Source organism: Solea senegalensis, linkage group LG6, assembly GCF_019176455.1.
Source record: "Solea senegalensis isolate Sse05_10M linkage group LG6, IFAPA_SoseM_1, whole genome shotgun sequence".
Classification (NCBI taxonomy): Eukaryota; Metazoa; Chordata; class Actinopteri; order Pleuronectiformes; family Soleidae; genus Solea; species Solea senegalensis.
Window position 1 is genome coordinate 2591163 of NC_058026.1, and position 23466 is coordinate 2614628.

Here is a 23466-nt window from a genome sequence, read left to right on the forward strand (position 1 = left end):
TCCGTTCGGATCAATATCTTCGGTTCGCATGTTCAGTCCACACACAGCGTGGTCATGGTGAGCGGAGTAAATGAAGGCTGCTCAACAACTGCTTATCACCGCGGGATTTAAGCAGCCCCTTGTTGCACAATCAGACCGGGCTAAAGCCATCTCAAACGGTGTGTTTATAGGTGCAGACATGAGGCCATATTCGGTTGTGCAAAACGAGGTCTTTAAACACATGCTGAAAGTGCTTGAGCCACGTTACGACGGTGCACGACGTCGCACACCCACTTCAGAGAAAAGATTGCGGCAGACCTTTTTTGCTGATCCGAAAAATGATCCGATCCGTGAGTTTTTTTATCCATTGCACCCCTAGCTCCGAGCGTCCAAAACTGGAGAATCAGAACGCTGATTGGCCGCCGCGATTTGTTTGAAACTTGCGATGTGTGCGTTAGGCACGATTTGACACGCATCGACAGCGCCACTTGGCCCGGCCGACGTATATTGACTTTGTTTGTAAACTTGTGGGAACGCAGCATAACGCATGTTTTCAGTGATTTTTAAGTCTTTTTAACTGATGCATTGTTCGACTTGATTCTTGTGTCGGACGTCTCACTCATGACTCTTCCAGTGACGACACTCTCTGACCAATCAGTGGCCGGGCAGTCTGTTGACATCACATTTTAGTATTGGCTCAGCTCGCACCATGTACCAGGTACCATCCCTAATGGAAAAGCAATAATACGACAGAAAAACTGTATAATGAAAAAGCTCCATAAAACCAAAGAAAAGGTGGTAGTGGCAGAAGCAGCCAAACGTGGCTTTAAATTGCAGACAAACCCAACCTGGCAACATACGACTTGTAGCTCCTTTTTCTAAACTGGTGGACCAGGTGGACTAAAGTTAAAGGAGACAGTGAGTGTAGCTGTCATATGTGACTTTTCAACATAAACGAATTACATTCGTTACTTTAATTTCAATCTATTGTGTCACGCGACTAATGGAAGGAATACATTAGCATAACAGCTACGCTAGTGAAGTGAGGCAGCAGCAAAATTACAGTTCTCTGAAACAAGAGTTGAAAAAGGAGTTTCGGTCAAGGAAATATCCGACAAACGAGTGAGGTAGTGAGCTACAGAAAACGATGGAATATGGACCCAGTGACAGCCGTTTAGAAAGCTCCGCCCCCTCAATTTAAGCTGGGGGGTTAGCGATACTAGCATGGTTTTAGTGACAGATACAATTACACTAACACTTTGAGGGAGGAGGAAAAATTGGAACATGGATAAACAGAAGACGCATTGGAAACAGCGAACAAAGGACGGGCCTTTTACATGACAGAATATAAAGTGAGACACAATGGAACATTCCTTCACAAGAAGCCAATACTAAAATGGAGTGAAACCAGCTGTGCTACTTCTTATTTTCGTTAACCTCCACCTTCTTCTTATTTTTCTGTTGTGACAGAGACTTTGGCGCCACCTACTGCTGATCTTGGTGAACTACCTCCCAGTATTTGCTGTATAACAGTGGACCGAAACATTTTGGTTTACAGATTATTTGAAAATTCCGTTAAAATTTGCAACACATTGTATCTAAACCTAGCTAAGGTTGAAAAATTGTGGGGTGACAGATGATGGCACCACCTACTGGTTACTTTGGTGAACTGACTCCTAATTTTTACTTGACAGCTTTGAAAATTCCGTTTAAAATTTGCGATACCAAGCTTGCGTTGAAATATTATGCGAGAACAATCGTTCTACAACTTTTTAAAAGAACACTTGTATGTACGTAAACGCAAAGAAAAGGGGGGTGAAGTGTTTTTGTCAACACTGTCTGAGGCACTCACTGATCCTTTCCTTTAAAAAATAAAAAAAAGACCTGGTACCAACATCAATCCTGAATCCAATCACAGTTGTTCAGGTCTTCAGGTGTGAACGCGCCAAAATACAGTCTGAATGCACCATCCGATCCAGAACCTAAGGTCATATTCAGAAGTGTTCTTTGTGAGGCTTCATTGACACTGCTACGTTTTCTTTTGAAAACCACATTTTTCTTTTTTGAAGGGTTTCTTCGGCCACCATTTCAGCTCCATATCAGAAAGGTTGTGTCCTAAAAAAGAAGAAATAAAAACGTTGTCGGGGGAAGCGGGGAAGAGGAAACAACTGACCGAGCGAGAAAACCAGGACTGACTTAATTTGAGACCTGGAAAAGACGGAAGCACACATGCCGATCTGGTGTTCACTCTGTTGTTCTTGTATCTTTGGGATAAACTCTATGTATTCCTGTGTGTTTGCAGTTCCTCAAGGGGCCACACGTTTGTTTGTCTCTATGTGTCCCTGTCCAGGGTGTACCCCGCCTTTCGCACTGTCAACTGAGATTGGCATCAGTAACCCCCGCGACCCTCACGTGGTAGAAGAGGAGTGGGTGAGTGAGTGACTGAATGCACTTCCTCGATGTATGCTATTGTTGTAAAGTTTTGCGTTCAACCATTTTTATGACCGATGACAGTGAGTACAAAGCGCTGGATATATTGGCTTACTGGTCGTTCCTCTACTTGTCGATTGGATCTCTGTGGACGGATGTCAATACCAGATCTGAACGTGGTCAAAGAGAAAGAGAAGGTTGAGACGAGCTCCACCTTGAAGCACAGTTCACATACTGCTATGACTGAGGGCAAACATCAACTCTACATACGTCGTAATATCACAGGATTCAGTCTCGTCACATTTGTTCGTGCTTACATGAAGACGCATGAATTCCCACGTGAAGAGATTCTAACCATCCACGCTTCAGATTCCATCTGCCTCCTGCAGCACTCGGTCTATAGGCCACACTGCGACTGCTGCCGGTGTCTGCGAACGCTACACATCTGGCTGAAGGACTGTCCACAACGCGCGCAGCTGTACGGTTTCTCCTGCGTGTGGACCGTGCGGTGCCGCTTCAGGTGGCTGGACGAGATGAAGCTCTTCCCACACAGTGTGCACCGATATCGCCTCTCTCCAGTGTGGATGAGGAGGTGGACTCGCAGGTTGTTGGGTTGGGCAAAGCCCTTCCCACAGTGAGGGCAGGTAAAGGGTCTCTCCCCCGTGTGCACCCGCTGGTGAAGCTCCAGGGCGGCGGCGCTGGGGTAGAGACGGCCGCACACCGCGCACGCCACAGACTCTTTACCAACAGCAGCAACGGTGGCAGCGCCACTCCTGTACAGCCGCCTCTGGCTGGTTGTGGTGACAGAAGGAGCTGTTGGTGGAGGCGGAGGAGGAGGAGGTGGTGCAGCTACAGCAGCGGCGGCGGCAGCCATGTCAAAGGTAGCGGCCAACGCAGCCATTTCATGAGCTCCGCCCGTGAAGAGCATGGTTGGAGGGCCGTCTAAACTGTCTCCTCCTCCCTGTGAGGAGAAGGAGGCGGAGGGATGTTCTGCGTTTCCCAAACCCAACTGTGCCACCGCGTATGCAGCACCAAGATGGCTGACCCTCTCCTGCATCCAGGCCAGGTCCAGGCCCAGGCTGTTGAGTCGATCAGGGCTTGGCTCATCTGATGCTAGTGGGGTCGACAATTGAGAGGGGTGAAGTTCTTCTACAGTGACATCATCAGTCTGGATCTCTGGCTTCAGAGCGCCATCTGTCACGCCAAGTTCCCGGCGTGCAGCATCAGGGACCGGGCCACCACCTCCACCTCCGCCGCCTCCACCGCCAGTCAAACTGCTGCCCAAGGGCTTGACGGCTTTACGCTTGGCTCGAGGTTGGCAGGCCAGATCCATTGTGCCGTCAGCGGGGGAGGAAGAGGGGAGTATGGTGGAGGCGGTGATGTGGGTGACACTGGTGTCAGTCACAACAGTGGGAGGAGCCTCTTCACTGGACTCCAGAGCTGAGGAACAAGGTGAGTGGGGTGAAAATCACATTGCTGCTTAAACAGTTAACCGATGACTGTAGCACTCACACAAGGGCTGTAATAAAACGTGGAAACAAGTCGCGTGAATGAAAACACTCACCAGCAGAGAGGCCACACTCCGCCCGGATGTTCACCTCCACCTTCAGGTCCAGGTTGCAGTCGCCTCTCTCCACCCGCTCCTGCTTCACCAGCGGCAGCGGCTTGGTTTCCTCCTGCTGAGAACGTGACAGGACATTTACCGCACACTTAAAATTCCTTGGGATAAACATAAAAGTCCAATATCGTATATGATCCATCCCTACCGCAGAAGAACAGCTTACCTTTGAAAGGTGGTGGAAGGACTTGTCTTCAGAGGAGGCAGGAGGAGTGTGAAGGTCTTCAGGTCCTGGAGAACAACACATGCACCAGTGACTCCTCATTTAAAGTGCGTAACTTTGATTCTTTCTTAAATGACCAGCACGAAAAAAGTGTGTACAAGGACACGTGTGTATGAGGACATGTGTGTGTATGAGGACATGTGTGTACATGAGGACACCTGTATGTGTCTCCTGCATCAGTCTACCTGCTTCTGCTCCTCTGCTCTTGTCCTCCTGCTCCCCGTGTCCCTCCTCCCTCTGGAGGCGCCTCCTCATCTTCCTCTCGTAGCTCCTCATCTTCACGTCCATGTCTCGCAGCTTCTGCCGCAGCGCACTCTTGTCCTTCTCGCTCTTGTCTCGCTCCTGCTCCATCTGAGCGCGCAGCGCCGCGTAACCGTCCTCCACCAGCTTACAGATTTCCGCCACCGCAGAATTGGCCAGAATCTCGACGATCGAGGCGATCTGAGCCTGGAAGCCGACGCAGTCCGCCATCGTCCGCGTCAAAGTCCACCGTCTGTCACCGCTGTCTGTCTCCGCCTGTCTGTCTGTCTGTCTCCGTCTGCTCCTCATCAATGTTGTGGCTCTAAAAGGTGCCAGCGTCGCCCTCTGATGACGTCACTTTGTTGTTCAGCATCACCTCAGCTGAGTCAGGCAGTAAAATTGTTCAGATAAAAACATCAGGAATCTTCTGCACGATGCAACTTTCACCAGCTACCAGCATGTTTGGACGTTTGTGGAGTAGAAGAAGACAATATGTGTCACTTTTTTTATCACTGTATGTACAATAAACATGTTTTGGGAGCTGTTGGGAACTAATAGAGGGTAATGAGAATATGGAAGAGGGTTAGGGCAACATATTGGAAACATATCTATACATATAAAACAGCTTGACTTGAGATTTAAGTATTTTTTCCTTAAAATTCTGAATTAAATTTTTAAATTCTGACTTTTATCTAAGAATTCTGATTTATCCTCAGAATTCTGACTTAAATCTCAAAATTCGACCTTTTTTTTCCACAAGATTCTGACTTTTTTCCTCAGAATTCTGACTTCTTTCCCTAAAAATTCTGACTTTAAGCTCACAATTCTGACTTAATAATAAGACGTTTTGTATATGGGAAATATTATGGAACTAAGGACTGGACAAAGGATTGAAACAAGACAAATACTTTTTGATTTATTTAGAGGATTAGGGCAACATGTAAAAATAAAATTGGAAACAAAATTAAAAACATAAAAACCCTAACAGCCTGAATTCTTGGATTCATTTTTTTCCCCTTAGAATTATTAAAATCAGTGAAAAGTCAGACTTTTTGTAAAAAAAAACATCCTCCAGGGATCCTGAGGAAATATTAATCAGTGTTCCTCAAACCTGGAAATGATGATTAAGTTTGAATGATTTATTTGTTTTAACTTTGATTCCTTGAAGTTAAATCAATATCTCTTTTTTCAATTGTCACTGCCTGTGTTAGGCCACAAGATGGCGATACTGAGTCATTTTTGTGACTTCTGCTGCATTCAAACACACCACAGTGTCGAAAGCTCCACGATTACACAGAATCTTTTCTACGCCAGTGATGAAGACATTTGCTGAAATGGAAAACTTCACTTTCAAAACTGACAGAGGGAGAAAACGGGAGTTTTTGTGTGGATAAGGCCTTAATCAGTGTCATGTGAACTGAGTTTGACAGTGTTTTGAATCCAAAAGACATTTGTTTATATTTAAAAGTGATGCACTGCACCTTTAACTCACTTCTTACATAATTCGAGACTATTTGAGTTTACAGAACTCAGCTGTGTCTCCATAATCATAATAAAGCCAGACTCCTGCATAGAGAGGATGAGTGAAAGTGGTCTAGTCATGGTCAGAGACGCTGTAGAAGGACAGACCTGCTCTGTGGTCCAGGTAAACTCTGAGACTGGAGAACAAACCATCTGAGACTTTAGTCTTGATACTGTTGTGAACAAACTTACAACTGTTTTGGTGACAATATAAACTCCAAATGTGTCATTGAATCCAAATCTACTTTAATTTCCTGATCTGCTGATGTTCTTGTAAGTCACTGCTACATAAACTCCTCCTCTCCACTCCACCTCCCAGTAACAGCATCCAGTCAGACTCTCTTTACTTCAGGACCTGACACACATCAGTGAATCTGTCTGTGTGACGAGGATAAGACTGATTTTTCTTCATAAATGTCACTTTCCTTTTTCCCTCAGATAATAACAGCTGTGTGTGAACTGTGTTTGGATCCAGTGTGATTTTCTGTGAATATCTGAGGAATTCAGCTCTGGTCTTTGGTTCTGGTTCTGGTTCTGAGGGCAGATGTTGTCCTGGAGGTTCTTGGACGGCTCCACCAGCTTGTGTTTCTTAAATGCAGGTGATTGACGATGAGGCTGGAGATGTTCCTCACAGAAAGAGCCCAAACAAACCAAACAGGACTTGAGAGCTTTATGTTTCCTCCCAGTGCAGACATCACAGGCCACATCTTCAGCTCCAGCATAGCAGAGATCAGCAGGAGCAGCGTGGAGTCCAGTCTTGTTCAGCTCCTCCACTAAATCTGCTAACATGGTGCTTTTCATCAGTTTAGGCCTTGGTGAGAAGGTCTTTCTACACTGAGGGCAGCTGTAGATCCTCCTCTCCTCCTCTTTGTCCAAGTGGCTTTTGATAAAAATCATACAGTAGCTGTGTCCACAGAGAAGAGTCCCCGGATCATTCAGAAGTTTCAAACAGATGGAACAGCAGAATCGCTCTCGCTCCAGCAGATTTCTTTGCCGTGCCATTTCTTCTCTCAGTTACAATGACCGCCTGACTTTCTCGGAAGCAGAACTGGTTTGAGCCGATCTCTACTACAAGTTTTAGTGCCATGGGCGGAGCCTGTGACCTGCCAGGGTTCGAGCGCGGTCAGTCTAGGTCAAAAGCAGAAATTGTCTTTCTGTTAGAGATAACATTCAGATGAACACTGGGTTAAACTTTGACTTTAGACCGGACCCAACAATGCAAAAACTAAAACACAAACTGATTTCATAGAAAAAAGTTGGTCAGCAAGTGACGTCTTGGTAGGTGGGTAGAAGCAAAGCAGTGTCAGAGTCTCGAAAGGGTCAAAAGAAATAACTGGACATGGCAAACAGACGGAAGACTGTAGTGACCATGGCCAGTCTTAGCTTCCATGCATATGTTTGTGAATTACAGGTGCGACCACTCTCTGTAATCAGCATACTGCCACGCCCATTTTTGGTGCCTTAGTATCGATCTTAATTTGGACTTACCCTACCTTAGTCTTGGTCTTGATCTACCTTGGTTTTAACTTGGTCTTGCCCAACCTCAGTCTTTGTCTTGCCCTACCTCAGTATTGGTTTTGTCCTACCCCCGTCTTTGTACCTTAGTATTGGATTTGCTCTACCTTGGTCTTGATCTACCTTGGTTTTAACTTGTTCTTGCCCTACCATAGTCTTGTTATTGACATACCATAGTCTTTGTTTTGCCCTGCTGTAAACTTTGTTTCCCCTACCTTTGTATTAGTTTTGCACTGCCATAGTCTTGATCTAGATTAGTGTTGGTCTTGCCCTACCATAGTCTTGTTCTTGCCTGACCACACTCTTGTTCTTGCTCTACCTTGGTTTTGTTCTTGCCCTTCCTTTGTCCTGGTCTTGACTTTGTCTCTGGACTTTGGAGTGGAGACCCAGATCAGACCCACATCCTGCATAAACAACAAAAAAAAACATTGAGGAAAATAATGACAGGACAGCCTTTCACATGATCAAGACTTTACTTCACAGTTCAGTGCCCATCAACCCCTTCACAAACACATCACAAGCCCCAACAACCAGCTGGCCTTTGCACTGTCAGCAGAATCCAAGCAGGTATAATATCCTCTCATGGTTAACCCTGTTTTTCTCATGCGCAAAAAAAACAGGCATAGTGCCAACACATCAGAACAGAAAGTTAAAGACTTGAAATTTAGACTTTGCTTGGCAAGATAAAAAATAAATATGTCTTTATGGGAAATGATTCTATTATATTCTGTACAATTCAGAGCATAAACAAAATAAAAACACCCAGAAAATAGATTGAATTAAGCATGCCCATTGTCGCACCATGAGGAGGAGGCTAGCAGCCGAGCAATTTATTTTTGTGTTCACATCCATCTTTTTATCCAAGACTATAATGAGTACAGGGTATAGTTAGAAATCTCTTACCATAGTTACATAGTTCAGGCATTCAAACCAGTCCAATTTATTAATTTTTGGCCAATAAGGAGTACTACATCACATCATTTAAAGGTACAGATCTTGTACATATCATCTTCCCTCTACAATTCAATGTATTTGTGGTAGACTTCACCATGCAATGTGACACCAAGCAGGGTACTGTTAGTAGGAGAGTAGTAGAGCTGTGGACAAGCTGGGAGTACTATATAAGATGAGAGTCTTTGTAACTGGACTTGTTTTCACCTCCTGGGATCAGTTGGATTGGGGATTGGCCAGGGAGCAGCAGATATAATCATAGCACCATGGCACCAATGCTCCTGTACGATAGTTAGTCAAGATTACTGGAAGCCCATGAAGATTGTTCAAAAAGCTGAACATGGAAAAAAAATGAGAGGTCCATATACACTGAAGGATTTAAAGGAGGTCATTGTAACAGCACAGTCTAATATGGAATCAAGTGAGAACCTTTGAGGCGAAGCTTGTCTGAAGACTGATTATACACAAACACGTCTCAGCAATGTGTCTCTTTGTATTATCTAGCGGTCACTGATTTCTCCCTGGCCTTTGTTTTCCCCTTAGTCACACCAGCTGATTTTGGCCTGGTCCTGGTGGACATGGTGCCAGAGGAGGACTGGGCAGTGACGTCCTGTGAGGCGCTGCGCCGCATTGTTGCTGTAGTAGTCCTAGGCGGTAGCATGGGGACAGTTGGGGCACGAACCGAGAGTGGCTGCCTGGATGGACATATTCTCTGTGGAGAAGGGCTGTCAGTCCTGTAGTGGGTAGAGCTAAGGCTGCGCCGGGTACCAAACAAGACTCGCAGGGGCATTCGAGGACTGCCAGATGTGGCAGGGACAGCAGTGGGACGGGGACACAAGGAAGAGGACCTGGGTGACACAGGTATGGATTTCCGTTGGGTGCTAAGAGTGCTAAGTCCAATTTTCTGATTCCTGTGGACAGAAGAGTAAAGTGAAGGTGTTATATTTATTCAAACCATACCAACATGAAAACTTTGATTGACTAACGGGGAGAAACAGAATCATACCCATTGGCAAAAGATGGTGCTCCTTTGGTAGTGCTGGAATCTGGAAAGGAAACAGGAGGAGAAGTGGCTGCAGGCCCACCCGAAGGCCTCTTTACAGGGGTGACAGGCCTGGGGATCCTGCTCCTGCATTCCTTTGAACCTTGTTCTACAGTCGTTTTAAGGCGGGAGCTTCTTCTCGACTCGTCTGAGGTATGTGTGTCCTCCTCAGAGCCCGCAGTGGACAGAGTCTCAGAAGCCCGCCGGCGCTCGTCGTCCCCGGATGACAATGATGATGATGTCCCAGACAGCATCCTCCTCCTGATCCAACGACCCTGTTGCTTCTGGACCAACAGACGGGCCAAGTCCAGCTGCCTAGCCCGCTGCTGAAGCCGAGCCCGAGCAGAGAGGGAAGAGGACAGTTCAGAACCTGAGTCCTCTTCAGAAACAAGTACTGGGATCCGGCTACGGATTCGGGGCCTTGCGGGAGCTGGTAGTGGTGATACGGTTGTCCGTAGTTTAGCAACTTCTTCATTATTTTCATGAACTGGGGACACTGCTTCCAAAACAGGCTCCAAAGACTGAGCCAGGACAGATGACAGACTGCTCTCAGTTTTGGTGAGTTTGTCAACTGGTGCAATTTGATCGGGCCCCTCTAGTGAATCTTCTGTCCCTGGAGTTTCCCCCTGCTCACAGGTGTTATCCTCTACAGCTGATTGCTTCATGATGGCCAAGACTTCCCTGTCACTCTCCTTAGCAGAGTGACCATTGGAAGACATAACATTGAGGTGTGATGTCTCTGCAATATGGATAAAAGTGCGCTCAACTTTGGTGAAGGGTGGTGATGCAGGAGCAATGGGAGTGGAAGGTCTCAGGTCTGACCTGAGTGCTGGGGACAAACGGCCAGTCTCAGAGGGTTCAGGCTGCATTGCCTCTCCAACCAGGAGGCGGTCAGTACGTGAAGTGGGGGCAGACGGTGTGGCCAACTCACCTTCTAGCCCATGATCACCACCAGAGGGAGACTTGCGTGTGTCTCCAGGAGAGAAGAGGACAAGGGTTTTGGATGCATCCTCCAAGTCAGGGTCTGCATCGGCGGCTGAAGCAAGCTCCCGCTGAACCCTCTGGTCCTCTGCCATGAGTGTGGAGGGTGCAGCTTCCTGGCTTCGTTCAGTGCTTTTCTGACTGGCCTCACTGTTGGACTCACTCTTTGTGACATCATCGTCCTTTGGCCCTGCAGGTTCTGGGACTTCCTCTTCTGGCGTGGCAAAGCTTCTTCGTGGAGGCAAAGTACCGGTCAACATGACGGTGAGGAAGTCCGCTCTCTTGGCCTGGAGCTGAGGCAGGATGTGGAAATGCTCCTTCTCGTCACTCTGGCCCTTAGTTCGGTAGTCTGGGGAGGTTGGCGGTGGGGCGCTCTGCTCCGTGGGTGACAACACCTGGAACCAATGTGAGACAACTTTTGATTACCACTCGGAAGACAGCAGTGAAAAGACTCCACACAAACATTATGGAAGAAGTTTACTAACATCACAAAGGATTAGTAGGATGATCACTCAATCAGTCAGGCTTTATTTATAGAGCACCTTTCATACAAAGCAATGCAGATTAAAAACAATTGACATGGAAGACAAATCAGATTATACGAGGGCTGGAGGTCAATCACTGTATTGTGTTCATGTGTCAACAATTTTTAAATAAAAACAGCTTTATTTATTTTAATTGAAATGTAGTCTGTTTTAGATGAACTCTGGTTTTGTCACAGTGAAATGAAATGTCCTTCCAGTTTGAGTGTGATGCTGAATTAGAATTATCGCAATATCAGCTCTTGTTCGAAGCCGCCAAAATACGAAAGACTGCGTTTAAATAACAGGTTCTATGTTCGTACGTAAGAAAGACAATGAGGTCGTTTGTATTTGCCCCCAAAACCATTTTAATGTCATTTTGGTTGTACACAAGCTTTTCAAGATTGTCTAGATTACATACATTGATATAAAAGGCACAAAAAATGCATTGCAGAGTTTATCGTTAGACAGCACGCAGTCTGATATCCGGTGATTTTTCAAGTGTTTCCCTTCGTAAAGATTTAACATAGAGCCTGTACATACATACATACATACTAAACCCCTGCTAATTATCATGCTATTAGAGATTAACTGCAAACGTTGTGACTTTCTACATTTCTGTATATATGTACACATTTATCATTTGGATTTACAAAAAAGTTTAAAATACATGCTTTAAATTATACAAGCAGTACTGTACAGTCATATAGTGATAGAAAAAAATGCATTTTACACGTGAAAAGACACTCACGGGTCGTCAGACTGGAGTAACGCCATGAGTTCTTTGAACCTCATCACCTCCACCACAGACACCCTGCCATTATTGCGAAAAACTTTGAAGGAACCTTTGCTAGATTTTATGAAATTCTTTTGTGGTTTTTTTTTGTCGACCAGAGTCACATGATGGTGCCTTCAAAATTTTTCAAAAAACTCTTCATCAAATAAAACCAGGAGATATATGAGTCTCATTTGACGGCACCATAATTTCAAGATGTTGTTTGCCTAGCTTAGCACAAAGACCCGTCGCAGGGTAACAAGGTAGCGCCGTAAAAAAAAACAACAACCAACATCTCTGATTACATTTGTATGGTGTTTTATGTAGAGATGTAAAATCAAATGTAAATGCAAATGAACAGTTTTGCTAGATATCTTCCTGTGTGTGTGTAGTGTGATTAGCCTAGCCAAATTAAAGCAAATTATGTAACTGGCTTGAAAACAGAAGTGTACAAACCAACTTCACTCTCAGCTAAAACAGTTACAAGTTAAGATGAACTGGTTCCGTCTGCTTCTAGTCTTTGTGCGACGCTAAGCTAACGTGTCCCTTCACTTGACAAAGGGACAAAAAAAAATGTCAATCTTCTCAGAAGAAAACAAATAATTTACAGCATCTGTTCCTTTGAGAATCAGCTGCAAGTGACACCTTCTTTTTTTTTTTTTCTTTTCTCGTTTTGACCAATGAATATGTAGCTAGTGAATGACAGACGGGCTAAACAAAGCTAACACCCAAAGACGACAATGTCTGTACCTAATCTGTACAATATCACCCTGTTTTCATAAAGTTAACCATATACACATCAATTTAATGTAAGTTGGGTAGGAGAGCGAAATTTTGTGTTTTTTTGTTATATTCTCCTGTGATTTTTGAGGTATATTTCTATTTTTATGTTAAATCCGCACTCAAGTGACGTAGGGCAAATAAAAAAAGTGGGAACACAAAGGCATCACATTCACAGTATCGTTGATGAGATGTAAACTCAATTTCTCCCGATAATGACAATAATAATAATGACAATAATCATCGTAAATATGTACATTTTTCAAGGGCTAACGTCAGGTTTGACCGGTACATTTAAATATTGCATTTCTACTCATTGGGATCTTTCAATTTGTGTGGTGAAATTAACCATTAATTTGTGCAGCTGAGCTAATATGAGACTCCAAGCTGAATTTAAGTTCATGTTTTGTTTTGCTGTTTTTCTTACAGCCACAAGAGCCCTGTTAGCAGGTTTCTTGAGGATGTAAAATTTGAAATACTGGAGTTACGATACCAACATGCTCACAAAAACAGAATCATTTAAAAAGCCCTAGTAAGCATTTTGTCTGGAACGCGCTGCGCTGCCAGCCTTTGGAGAGTTTCACGTAAAGGTTTGACACACAAATTCCAGCAAACTATGATGTGTGTGAATACAGCTAATGCACCTAAAATGCCTTTTCACGAGTTTGTTGACGTGCAAATCTGCTTAAAGGTCAACTCATAGTTTTCATCTCAACAACAGTCCATGTGATGTTGTTATCCACCATCACCACAATCTGTGACTGTGGACAGTGTGCAGACATCAACATGCAGGCTCCAATATTTGTGACCACATGGACTGCATACGTCCACATGCTCCGGGTAGGTTTAGCTACGAGGGTAAACATGGGACGCATGTGGTGAAGAAAAGACTTGACGCAGACCCTCATTTTAGTGCAACTGGAACAGTGAGTGTGAACTAATATCCCTGCAGAAATTGGAACACGGAAAACATGGCAAACCGCAAATCCACCACACGCCAGCTGAAAGTTTGCAGTGCACAATTTAGCTTTGGATCGCTTTGGTTTGGTACAGTACGGTATGTATTTTTGCGTTTCCATTAAGAATAGTACCAAAATAACCAGCCCAAACTGTTCCATTCTTTAGCACCCTTCCCTTGGGGTACCAGAGTGAAGCGGTGCAGTACAGTTAGCGTAGCTGCACAAAAGACAGTTGGGTGATATAAAAATTTTAAGCGATCTGTGTTAATATCTCATGGAAGTTGAGGAAAACGCTTGCAGCCTGTTATCATACAAAGTTTGGCGTCTTGTTGAGACAAACAGCAGCAAAAATAGAGCTGCTGGATGTCCTCCATTGTTGTCTGTTGTCTCACATTCGATGACGTCTCTTGTTGTTGTTGCACCGGTACGACGTCACGCTACGCGGCCATCGAGCAGAGCCCACACCCAACATGCAAGCCTGACTCAGGGCTGTACCACTCCAAACCATACCATACTGTACCAAACCGAACCGTAGCATGATCGAAACACAGCATTTGAGTAAAACGACCCTGGCTAACCCTGGAAAGGGTGTAGTCACCTCACATTTCCAAGAGGCGTGACCCGTGGATTGGATAGACCTCCAACCAATGACCAATGATCTGGATGACGCATGCAAAGGAACATGTCAACAAAGCCAAAATGGCGTCCTTGCCAGACGCGTCTGCAGAGTGAACTCAAATCGCTGGCAGACTCGACTGAGTACATCAGTTTTGTTGGTGCCTCGTCAATGGAGCCACCGCCTCTGAGCTGCAGTCAGATTTACAAGTATATCCAAAAACAGCAAAAGTGAGACACATTGTGTTAAGTTGTTTTTCTAAAAACAGAAAAACAACCCATCTTATCTAGAATTATTGGCTCACAAAGTCACCTGACTCGTATAAAAAACAAGATTTACAGAGTCTAAACAGCAACGATGACCTCATCCACTCACAAACAAAACATGACAGCAGAATAAACGGCGCGATGAGACGATCATCGGTTATACAAAGGCTTTTCATCGTTTCAGAGTCATCGACAAACGCAACAGCTCTAATCCGCGATCTCTTTTTATCTATTATTTACAGAAGAAAATCACAGATGTTTTATCAGTTCCGCGGTGTTGGTGTCGGTTTGCAGTCGGAGCTGCTTGTCGTACTAACAGCAGATCTCATGCAAAGTGTGGACAGTCGGGAAACAGTCAGTTTGTACGGCACTCTGTCTCATGTGCTGCAGATATTTCTTTTCTTTAAAAAAAACCCAACAGAATAAGCTGCATTTCCACCGCTGAACGTGGCACAGCGACACGGGACAAAACATCTATCAGTGACAATCTTGTACGGAAGGTGAATCATTTTGCGAGCGTGCAAAATAAAGTCAGCAGCTAGCACACTTCGTACATTCTACACGTGGTTGTACTGTAGCCTTATGCTAAATATACAACACACGGGGCGTCCTGAAGTTAGCATTAAGCAGCATGAAAACAAACTCGGAGTGTGTCCTCGTCAAACATCTCCTGCTCAGGTTGAGCTAATGCCTCAGGGCAGGAGCTTAATGGAACAGCAGATGGTGCATATTTAATTAACGTAGCCCTTGTAACACATTTAGAGAGTAAAAGTTTGACTTCCTTTTGCACAGAACGGCCCCCGAGGCACACTCTTGGACTTTAAATAAATAAACATATGTTTTGGATTGGTATAAGTGGCCAAAATGGGTTTTCTCAGAAGGGTGGCTGGGGTCTCCATTAGAGAGAGAAGCTCAGCCATCCGGGAGGAACTCGGGGTAGAGCTACTGCTCCTTTGTGTGGAAAGGAGTCAGTTGAGGGGGTTCAGGCACCTGGTAAGGATGCCACCAGGGTACCTCCCTTGGGCGGTGTTCCTGGCACGTCCAACTGGGAGCAGACCTCGTGGCAGATCAAGGACTAGATGGAAAGATTATATCTCCCCACTGGCCTGGAAGCGTCTGGGGATCCCCAGTCAGAGCCGGACAATGTGGAAAGGGAAGTCTGGGGCTCCCTGTTAGAGCTGCTATCCTTGTGACCTGATCTAGGATAAGCGGTTGATGATAGATGGATGTTGTTTTGGACAACAAGGGAGGGAACATACCACAGACGTCTGCTTTGGTATGACATTAGCTGCGTCCTTACATGACTTTTTCATACTTCTCACAAATCTTGCTGTGGTTTACCGTCGGAATAGAAACACAGTAGAGAGCCGACCAGAAACAACCACAGTAATGTCGCGGGACTTTGACCAGCACAAATTTCTGTCTTGTTTCGGAAGAATTAATTTTGAAACAAGAATGGAGTCGCAGTTACTACGAGACCAAATTTGTTGACAACAATAAGAGAATTTTAGCTAATCTCTATTCCCAACAGTCTCAAACATGATTAGTCGAAGAAGAATGGCATACCAGAAAAAATCCTGTCCCTTTCTTACACTTTCTGTATATTCACATGTAGAATCTGAAGGACGGACCAAACTGGGTAAAAGTTACCAGTGTCAAAAATGTTTGTAAAGATATTTCGACTGGAACGTTACGGGGGAGCATGAACGCGACTTCTTTGTTTTGTTGGCTAAGACAACTACCTTAACAGGTCAACACAGGTGCCTATAACAGCCACCATGACCTTTGAAATCCAGAGGATACAAAGAGCAGATTGCGAGTTGTGATGTTTTTTTTTCAGGTTTTGTCCTTATCGATCAGAATTCCTGGAAGTGCTTTTGTTTTAATGTCAAGGAAGTAAACACCTAATGAAGTGAGGAAATCTCACTTCAGCCAGGCTCAAGTATTTTCTTTGACCTTGTCCTTAAAAATCCTTAAAATTGCTGTTGCCACTTCCCCCTCCCCTGTCTCTGATACTTAATTTGATTTCTCACATTCATTTACAAATTCTACAATTCTTCTTCTAACACTGCATCTACTGGGAAACATGTGTTCAATACAAATTTACAAATTTTACAACTGGTCCTGGCCGTAAAGTTCTTTCGCTTGTGAAATGGAGAAAGTATCTGTAAAATGATCATCCTGACATTTTCAATCCAACTCATCATGTTGTAATCGTCAATCAGATTGCTATTAGTTTTGGTTCAGACAGCCATTGGTTTCACTTTATTTGAGTGTGAGTATGTTCATTCATTTCTACAGCTTTAGCGTCCACAATACGGTCATGGGGAGTCAATCCCAGCTGAGGCTGAGTACACCCTGGACTGTTCACCAGTCCAAGAAACAAGCAAGAATTTACTCTCATACCTGTAGTCAATTTGAAGTGTCCAATTAACCTAATCCCCAATTTCGCATGTTTTTGGAGAATGGGATGAAGCAGGAGTACCCAGAGAGAACCCACATCCACACGGGGAGAACATCCAGAGAGAACTCCACACAGAAAGGCCTTCAGTCCTTCTTGTTGTGAGGCAACAATGCTAGCCACAGTACAAGTAAGGTTGTTACCAATTATGAAAGGCATGGAGTAGGTTTGGGTACCTTTCAAATTAGAGTCGATACCTGTACAGGTACCTTGAATTCTATACTTTTTTGGTGCTTAACTCTCTTTGTGGTATCTGGATACAAACAAGATCCAAATTTAATCCAGTTGCCAGGCTCATAAGGGGTCAGATCCAGAAACAGGAAGCATGTCTGTTTTGGGTCAGGCTAATTTGTACATTTGGAAACCCGAGGTCACTCCGAGTATGTGTTACCCTTTCTACTTGCATAAAGTCAAGCAACGATACAACAGCAGGTGACGCATTAGCAAGCTAGCTTGGCTTGAAGTAAGCGTTGTTAACATGGAGAAGCAAGCCAGTGATTGGGTGCATTTCGACAGTGTCCTGGTATGGAAGGAGCTTCACATGACCCATAAAATATGCTTCAGGGTCATTGTGCTGGTTAAATGTTTTGTTGTGGGGAGAAAACCAGCCTTGCACAGATCAGGGCCTCCGACCCAGATTCCTCAGAATCAGGAGGTCTTGTGAAGTCTCTGATCTCACCAGAAACACAAATTGATTCATGGTGCTACACACACACACACACACACACACACACCCTAACCAGATAGCGACCGGACATGGGTCCACGGCCTATGTTCGCTGGCTCCGTTGGAAAAAATGCACATGGTATGGAGAGGGGACGTGTCAGTGGTGAGTTTTTACGACAGTGAAGATAAAGAGGTAGATGATGGATGGATGTTTACGGTGGTGTCATAAAAAATATGTACTGTAGAAACTGTAAGGGGCAGCTCCGTAGTGAAAAAGGCAAATAAGTGTCCGGCCTTTCAGAGTTTGGTTTTAAAGCTACGTAATCTTGCACTTTTCTCTGATTTCATGATGACGGCACTTTTCTTAGCACACAAAAGTTAGCAGCTTTATGTACTAAAAATACATTTTTGATCGACGAGTTTACGGTTGTCGAGAACAAGAAGATTATAGCATTTATAGTTTGATGGCAATACATTTGCAGAAAGTTCATTGTAAAACAAAAACAAGTTTGTTTCCAGAACTTTTCTTCTTCAAGTCTCTGAGGGAATTGGAATCCAAAGGCTGCCTGGACAAAACCTAAAATTTGATGTTACTAATAGGATCTGAAAGTGTTTTAAAAGTAAGTTGAAGCACCAGAATGTCTGTTTTATAAAGTTATTATTATCATTATTACCATTATTATCATTTTGGCTGTGATACCCAAATTTCACTTATTGCCTCTGTGTTTTGCATCCATATAAGCCTTTCTGGTTAACTCAAGTAATAAAGTGCAACAGTAAAATCCAGCGGAAGCACAATGTAAATAAGACGACAACTGACAAAAACATGGCGACACATTAAAAACCAGATATAATTATCCAGTGAAGCTCACGCTGACGGCCGTTTACAACAAAAACTACACAATTTCCCCCCACGAAACCTACGATCTCAAACCAACAACAAATCTTATTGGTGGATTTTCTGACGATGACGAGGCTTATATGTAAAACACGATAAACCTTTTTCCTGTGGAAGACCTGGATTTAAGTCAAACACAGCAGGGTGAGGGTTAAGTATGTGACCTGCTGTAGCTTTGACTAACCGTGGCTCCTTATCTTGAGATTATAATTTAGTAATTTATACATGGAGACAACAAAGTGCCTGAACAGCAGCATGATCTGTCAGTTTTACACGTTTTTTTCTCAAATGTAGCATGTTAGCACTGTCAGTCAGCATTTCTAATAATGCCAATGCTAATGTGTTCAATATTTGCTGGGTAGGTTGTGTTAATTCCATGTGTTAACATGTGGTAAAAGCAATCTATGACACAAAATTATGACAGTGATTGTTAGTTTTGCTAAAAGGTAGCATGTTTGCCGCTGTTCATCATGTTAACATCATGTTAAGTTAGTTTGATGTGTGTTAGCATGATAACAAGCACTAAAAGTAAGACACAGAATTAATACGGTGAGATGAAAACATCACTCAAATTAAGCATATTAGCGTCAGCATTACTTACTTTAGTGCTATCATATTTGTTTACTATGTTCACAATGTGTGTTAGCATACTAACATGTGCTAAAAGTCAGTCTTTGGTAAAAAAAAAAAAAACTCCCGAACAAAAGTTTACGACAATATATTGCTGAACTGCCTTAAGATAATTAGTAATTAATAATATTATAATCTCAAGATACAAACCACAGTCACACACACAAGAAAAAAATAACTATTTTGTAGTAGCAGCAGCAGCCTGTTATAATGTCCCCGCCTCCTTCCATGCTTACAGCTCCACCGCCATTTGCTGAAAAATTTAGTTTGGACCAAAAAAAATGCTGAAATTCCTGTAATCTCTGTGAACAGGCTGACGGTGAGTTAAATGCAAAGTAACAGCTCTGCCTGTGGGTAAATACTGGCCTTATCTTTGAACCTTTCATCAAATGCAGTTCACAAAATCATTTTTCTAGAAAAAAGGAAATAGTCCAGAAATGACTGAAATAAAATGAACAGACTTGTTTTGTTTCTGTTGTGTTGATTTCCTAGGAATATTTCTCTCTTGATGTTTTTAATTTCATAAATATCTATATGTATATACATATATATATGTATATACATATAGATTTATTTAACCTTTTTTTTTTCATTATTAAAACATTATCACGACTGCAGTGAAGTGTGCCAGTGAAGACGCGTGGCGCAGTGCGGCATAGCGGTGGCAGCGTATTGCTCGGCAGCGGGATGAACGCAGAAGTCGCGAAAACGTGACCACCGGGGGACGACAGCTCCTTCATTTTAGCGCGGAAACGTGCGAAAAACAAAACAAAGTAGCATTAAAAAAAAAAAAGCGTAACAGTCTGTCAGCAGCGCCGCTCTGTTTCACGCTCTCTTCTTCTCCTTCTTTTGTCACAGCGAAATATTCAGTTTCACATTTTTCCCCCACCAGTCTGCCACATGTGTGGCGTGTGCAAATCAGGTTTGCAGAGAGGCTTTTTTTTCTTCTTTTTTTGTTTGTTTGTTTACAGTTTATTGCATGAAAAATATTTCCCTTCATCGACATTTCCGTCCTCTTCCTCTGCTCGAGACGTCCACGGTAGAGCTACGTGAGTGAGTGTGTGTGTGTGTGTGTGAGTTATATGGCTTGATGTGGTCATTATCTGTCAGTGTGCTGTTTACTTTATATATATGTATATGTATATATACATATATATGACAGAGCTGGTCTAAAGACACCAGGGGCCCCCAAAAATTACTTGTTGTTACAATTTTTGTAAGATTTAAATAAATATTGCTGAATAAATAAATAAAGGGCCGAAACGATCACTGGTTTATTTACCGATGACTAAACTATTCGTCGACTGTTTTGAGAAACTATTCACCGGTTTGAGTTTAGCTCCTGTGATTTTCCAGCTTCTTGTTTCTTTGCTCCGTATGTAAATGAGGAAATCATTAAAACCAGGACAAAAACAAGGCATTTGAGGAACATCGTCGTTTCTGGGAAACATTTGATGGACTCAACAACGATAGATTATGAAAAATTAAATTTTTTAACGACTTCAGGTTTCATGAAACCTTTAACAAAATGTGGAAGTGGAACTTTATTTGGAAATGTCGCTCTGGACTCAAAGCTCCACATTCTGACGGCGAATAATTAAATCGGTTCATAGAGTGCAGTTCACAGGTAGGGCCACCAGGGTGCAGCAAAAAGGACTGACCAACCCTGCACTTGTATATATATATATATATATATATATATATATATATATACATCTATATATATGTACGTGTGTGTGTTTGTCTCTCAGCTGCTGTTCTTGTTCATCAGCTTCGCTAACATCTGCTGCAGCTGCGTCCGCGACACGTTCAGGACCGAGTGTCTGCTCCGCGGGCTGCCGGGCGCCGGAAGTGTCCCAGCGTTCCGCCGCCGCACCGAGGCGGCAGTGATGTGGGCGGGGCTGCTCTCGGCCGAGCGGCTCCTCTGGATGAAGTTGCCTCCGGCGTGCGGGTACTGCTCCGTCTCCAGAGTGGAGGAGGAGAAGACGTAGGAGGCCAGCCTCCTCAGCTGATTGGGCCGCGGTTGGTGCCGGTCCTCGTCCAACTGCAACAGACCAATCAGAGAGAGGGAAGCACGAGAGGGTTAACTCCAGCGGGAAACAATCATTAGACCAAAACAAATAAATGCTATGTTCCTCTAACTAAAAAAAAAAAAGAAAAGAAAAAAAGAAACTCCTGCTGCTGATTGGTCAAAGCTCATGAGGGGAGGGACCTCAGGTCTACAGTTACAACTAGAGACAGGACAATATCGGATGTTGTCACACGTGTTAAAAAGCACGCGCAATGACTTCATCATGGTGAGCGGCTATTATCGCGATAACCTGTGAATTAAGAAATTCACCAATAACTTAAAAAAAAAGTTCTTTAGCAGCATCAGCATACAGTGCCACAAGGGGGCACCTGCTCCACGAGTCATTCCAGGACCTTGTAATTACTAATGATTTTACTCAAGGTTCTCGTTCTTTACTCTTAAAAACGCATATCCTTATTAACGTCAGCATACGAGTACAGAAAATTAAAAAATCATCATATGAGTAATTTCTTTGTCACGTTAGAAACATATTTTTGCAACATTTCTTTGTTTGTGACGTGATGACTTTTTTGTAATTTTAGTAAAATGTTTTTGTAGCATTTCAAAATGTTCCAAAAAAAAATTTCAGTTTTTCCTTCATATCAGTATTTGTAACTTTAGAGCATTTTGTAATATTTTTTGTAAAAAAAAGTAACATATTTTTGTAATAGTACAACATTTTACACAAAACATTTTTCAAGTTAGATTTTTTTAAACATTACAAAATTTGTTTTGTCATGTCATAACATATTTTTTGTTATGTGAATTTTTTTGTCATGTTAGTATATTTGTAATATTACAAAATGTTACTAAAAAAATTTGGTTGTCATATCAGTTACATGTGGACGTAACTTTAGAACAATATTTTTGTCACATTAGAGACATTTTAGAAACAACAAAATATAAAATATTTTCAAAATGTTCATTTGTTTTGTCATTTTCAGTAAAAAATTGTTACATTTTGTAATATCAGACTTTTTGTCATGTTCCAAATTGATTTGGTAAAAATATTTGTGATGTGATGAATTTCTTTATAATGTCATATAAGATATTATAACAAATTTTTCTAATATTAAAAAAAATGTTATGAAATTAATTTGTTGATTTTTTATTTGGTCATTACTTGTTACATTTTAATAAAAAGATATTTTGATCTGTTCGTAAATATTTTATAATATAAAATATTGCAAATGTTTTTGTTATTTTGTAGCATAACATTTTGTAAAAAATTAAATTACATAAATAAATAACACAAAATACATTTGCATTAATGAATATAATTAAAAAATATTTATTTTGACAATTATTGCAATAATATTATAAATGGCAATAATTTTGTTTTTAGGATCGTCATGAAATATCGTCCCATGCCTAGTTTAATCTAAAAAGATGCTAAACAGGAGCTGTAGTTTGTTAGCTGTGTGGGTTGCCAGATTGGTCGTACGAGCATCCCCCAAAATGGTGTTGTTGAAAATACCCCCCCACAGAGAAGCACTTTATAAAGGACACAAAGTCACCAGCACGAGCACTGCACACACTGTATCTCACTAAACTACAACAGTCTGAGCCTGATTTTACAAGGGTGTAAAAAAATAAATAAATGTTCCACTGGTGATGCAGGAAAAAGAACAAAAAAAAAACAGGAAACACAAAAGAGAGATGGAGTCATCAAGCACGCACGACACAGACACACAAAACAAGAGAGGAAAAGGAAGAACAGAAAGTGAGTGAGAGAACAGAGTTAAAGGACTAATCCTAAACTGTGCTTACCCCGAAACATCACTTTATTTCTTCTCGTCTTGTCCCAATGGTCCCTCGCTCTGTTCTCTGTCTCCTCAGGTGAGTCAAACTTGACATACTGTGTACTTTTACAGCGATAGGTTGAGGGGGAGGGGAGGGGGCAGAGGCGTCAGTAGTTATGTGGAGGGAGGGAGGGGGAGGGACTGGAGAGGAGTAAAAAAGAGAATGGCTGTCGTCGGTGGCGATGGCGGAGAGCTCGCTTGCTCCAAGTCAGTCGTCACGGAAAAAAAAAAAATCAAATAAATGCAGCTGCGGCAGAGCTCGCTAACGTCCCGACGCTTCAACCGTAAAATGTTCCCAGTGTCACATCCAGAGGTTTATGAACACAGCACCCACGTGTATGGAGGGCCAAACATGACTCGGATAAATAAATAAATAAATAAACAAATAAATTAATTAATAAATGAGAGCGCGAATAAATCAAAAGTGGTCACACACAAATGTTCAAAAATGATTAAGAAAAGAGTTAATTAAAAAATCAGACCCACAAATCCGATCACAGTGCCGCTCACTAACGCTTCGC

The 23466-nt window shown here is 42.8% G+C and overlaps 2 protein-coding genes across 5 annotated transcripts in view; both read right to left on the reverse strand.

Moving 5' to 3' along the window:
- Positions 1-677: 677 nt before the first annotated feature.
- On the reverse strand, positions 678-4825 carry LOC122770882 (transcription factor Sp8-like). Of its 2 annotated transcripts, none has more exons than XM_044028082.1 (4): positions 4436-4825; positions 4194-4258; positions 3974-4085; positions 678-3849 (listed from the first exon to the last, which is right to left on the reverse strand). In XM_044028082.1, exons 1-4 carry the CDS (start codon positions 4797-4799, stop codon positions 2807-2809), a joined length of 1584 nt encoding a protein of 527 aa, XP_043884017.1. In that variant the 5' UTR covers positions 4800-4825; the 3' UTR covers positions 678-2806. The 2 variants fall into 2 exon arrangements, with proteins under 2 accessions (XP_043884017.1, XP_043884016.1); XM_044028081.1 differs by having other exon boundaries at positions 3974-4088.
- Positions 4826-7980: 3155 nt separating this feature from the next.
- The window catches only part of ttbk1a (tau tubulin kinase 1a), a 39186-nt gene continuing 23700 nt past the window's right edge, over positions 7981-23466 (reverse strand). For all 3 annotated transcript variants that reach the window (XM_044027948.1, XM_044027947.1, XM_044027946.1), the window contains exons 15-16: positions 9484-10895; positions 7981-9388 (exon numbers count right to left, since the gene is read on the reverse strand). In XM_044027948.1, coding sequence (XP_043883883.1) covers positions 8974-9388; positions 9484-10895 — 1827 coding nt within the window. In that variant the 3' untranslated portion in view covers positions 7981-8973. The remainder of the gene's footprint in view (positions 9389-9483; positions 10896-23466) is intronic.

Coding starts and splice junctions, on each gene's coding strand:
- LOC122770882 (XM_044028081.1), bottom strand. CDS start 4,799: ATGAGGAGCAGACGGAGACAGACAGACAGACAGGCGGAGACAGACAGC. Junction 4,259..4,435: donor GAGCAGAGGAGCAGAAGCAG/GTAGACTGATGC, acceptor GTTGTTCTCCAG/GACCTGAAGACCTTCACACT. Junction 4,089..4,193: donor CCTTCCACCACCTTTCAAAG/GTAAGCTGTTCT, acceptor TCACGTTCTCAG/CAGGAGGAAACCAAGCCGCT.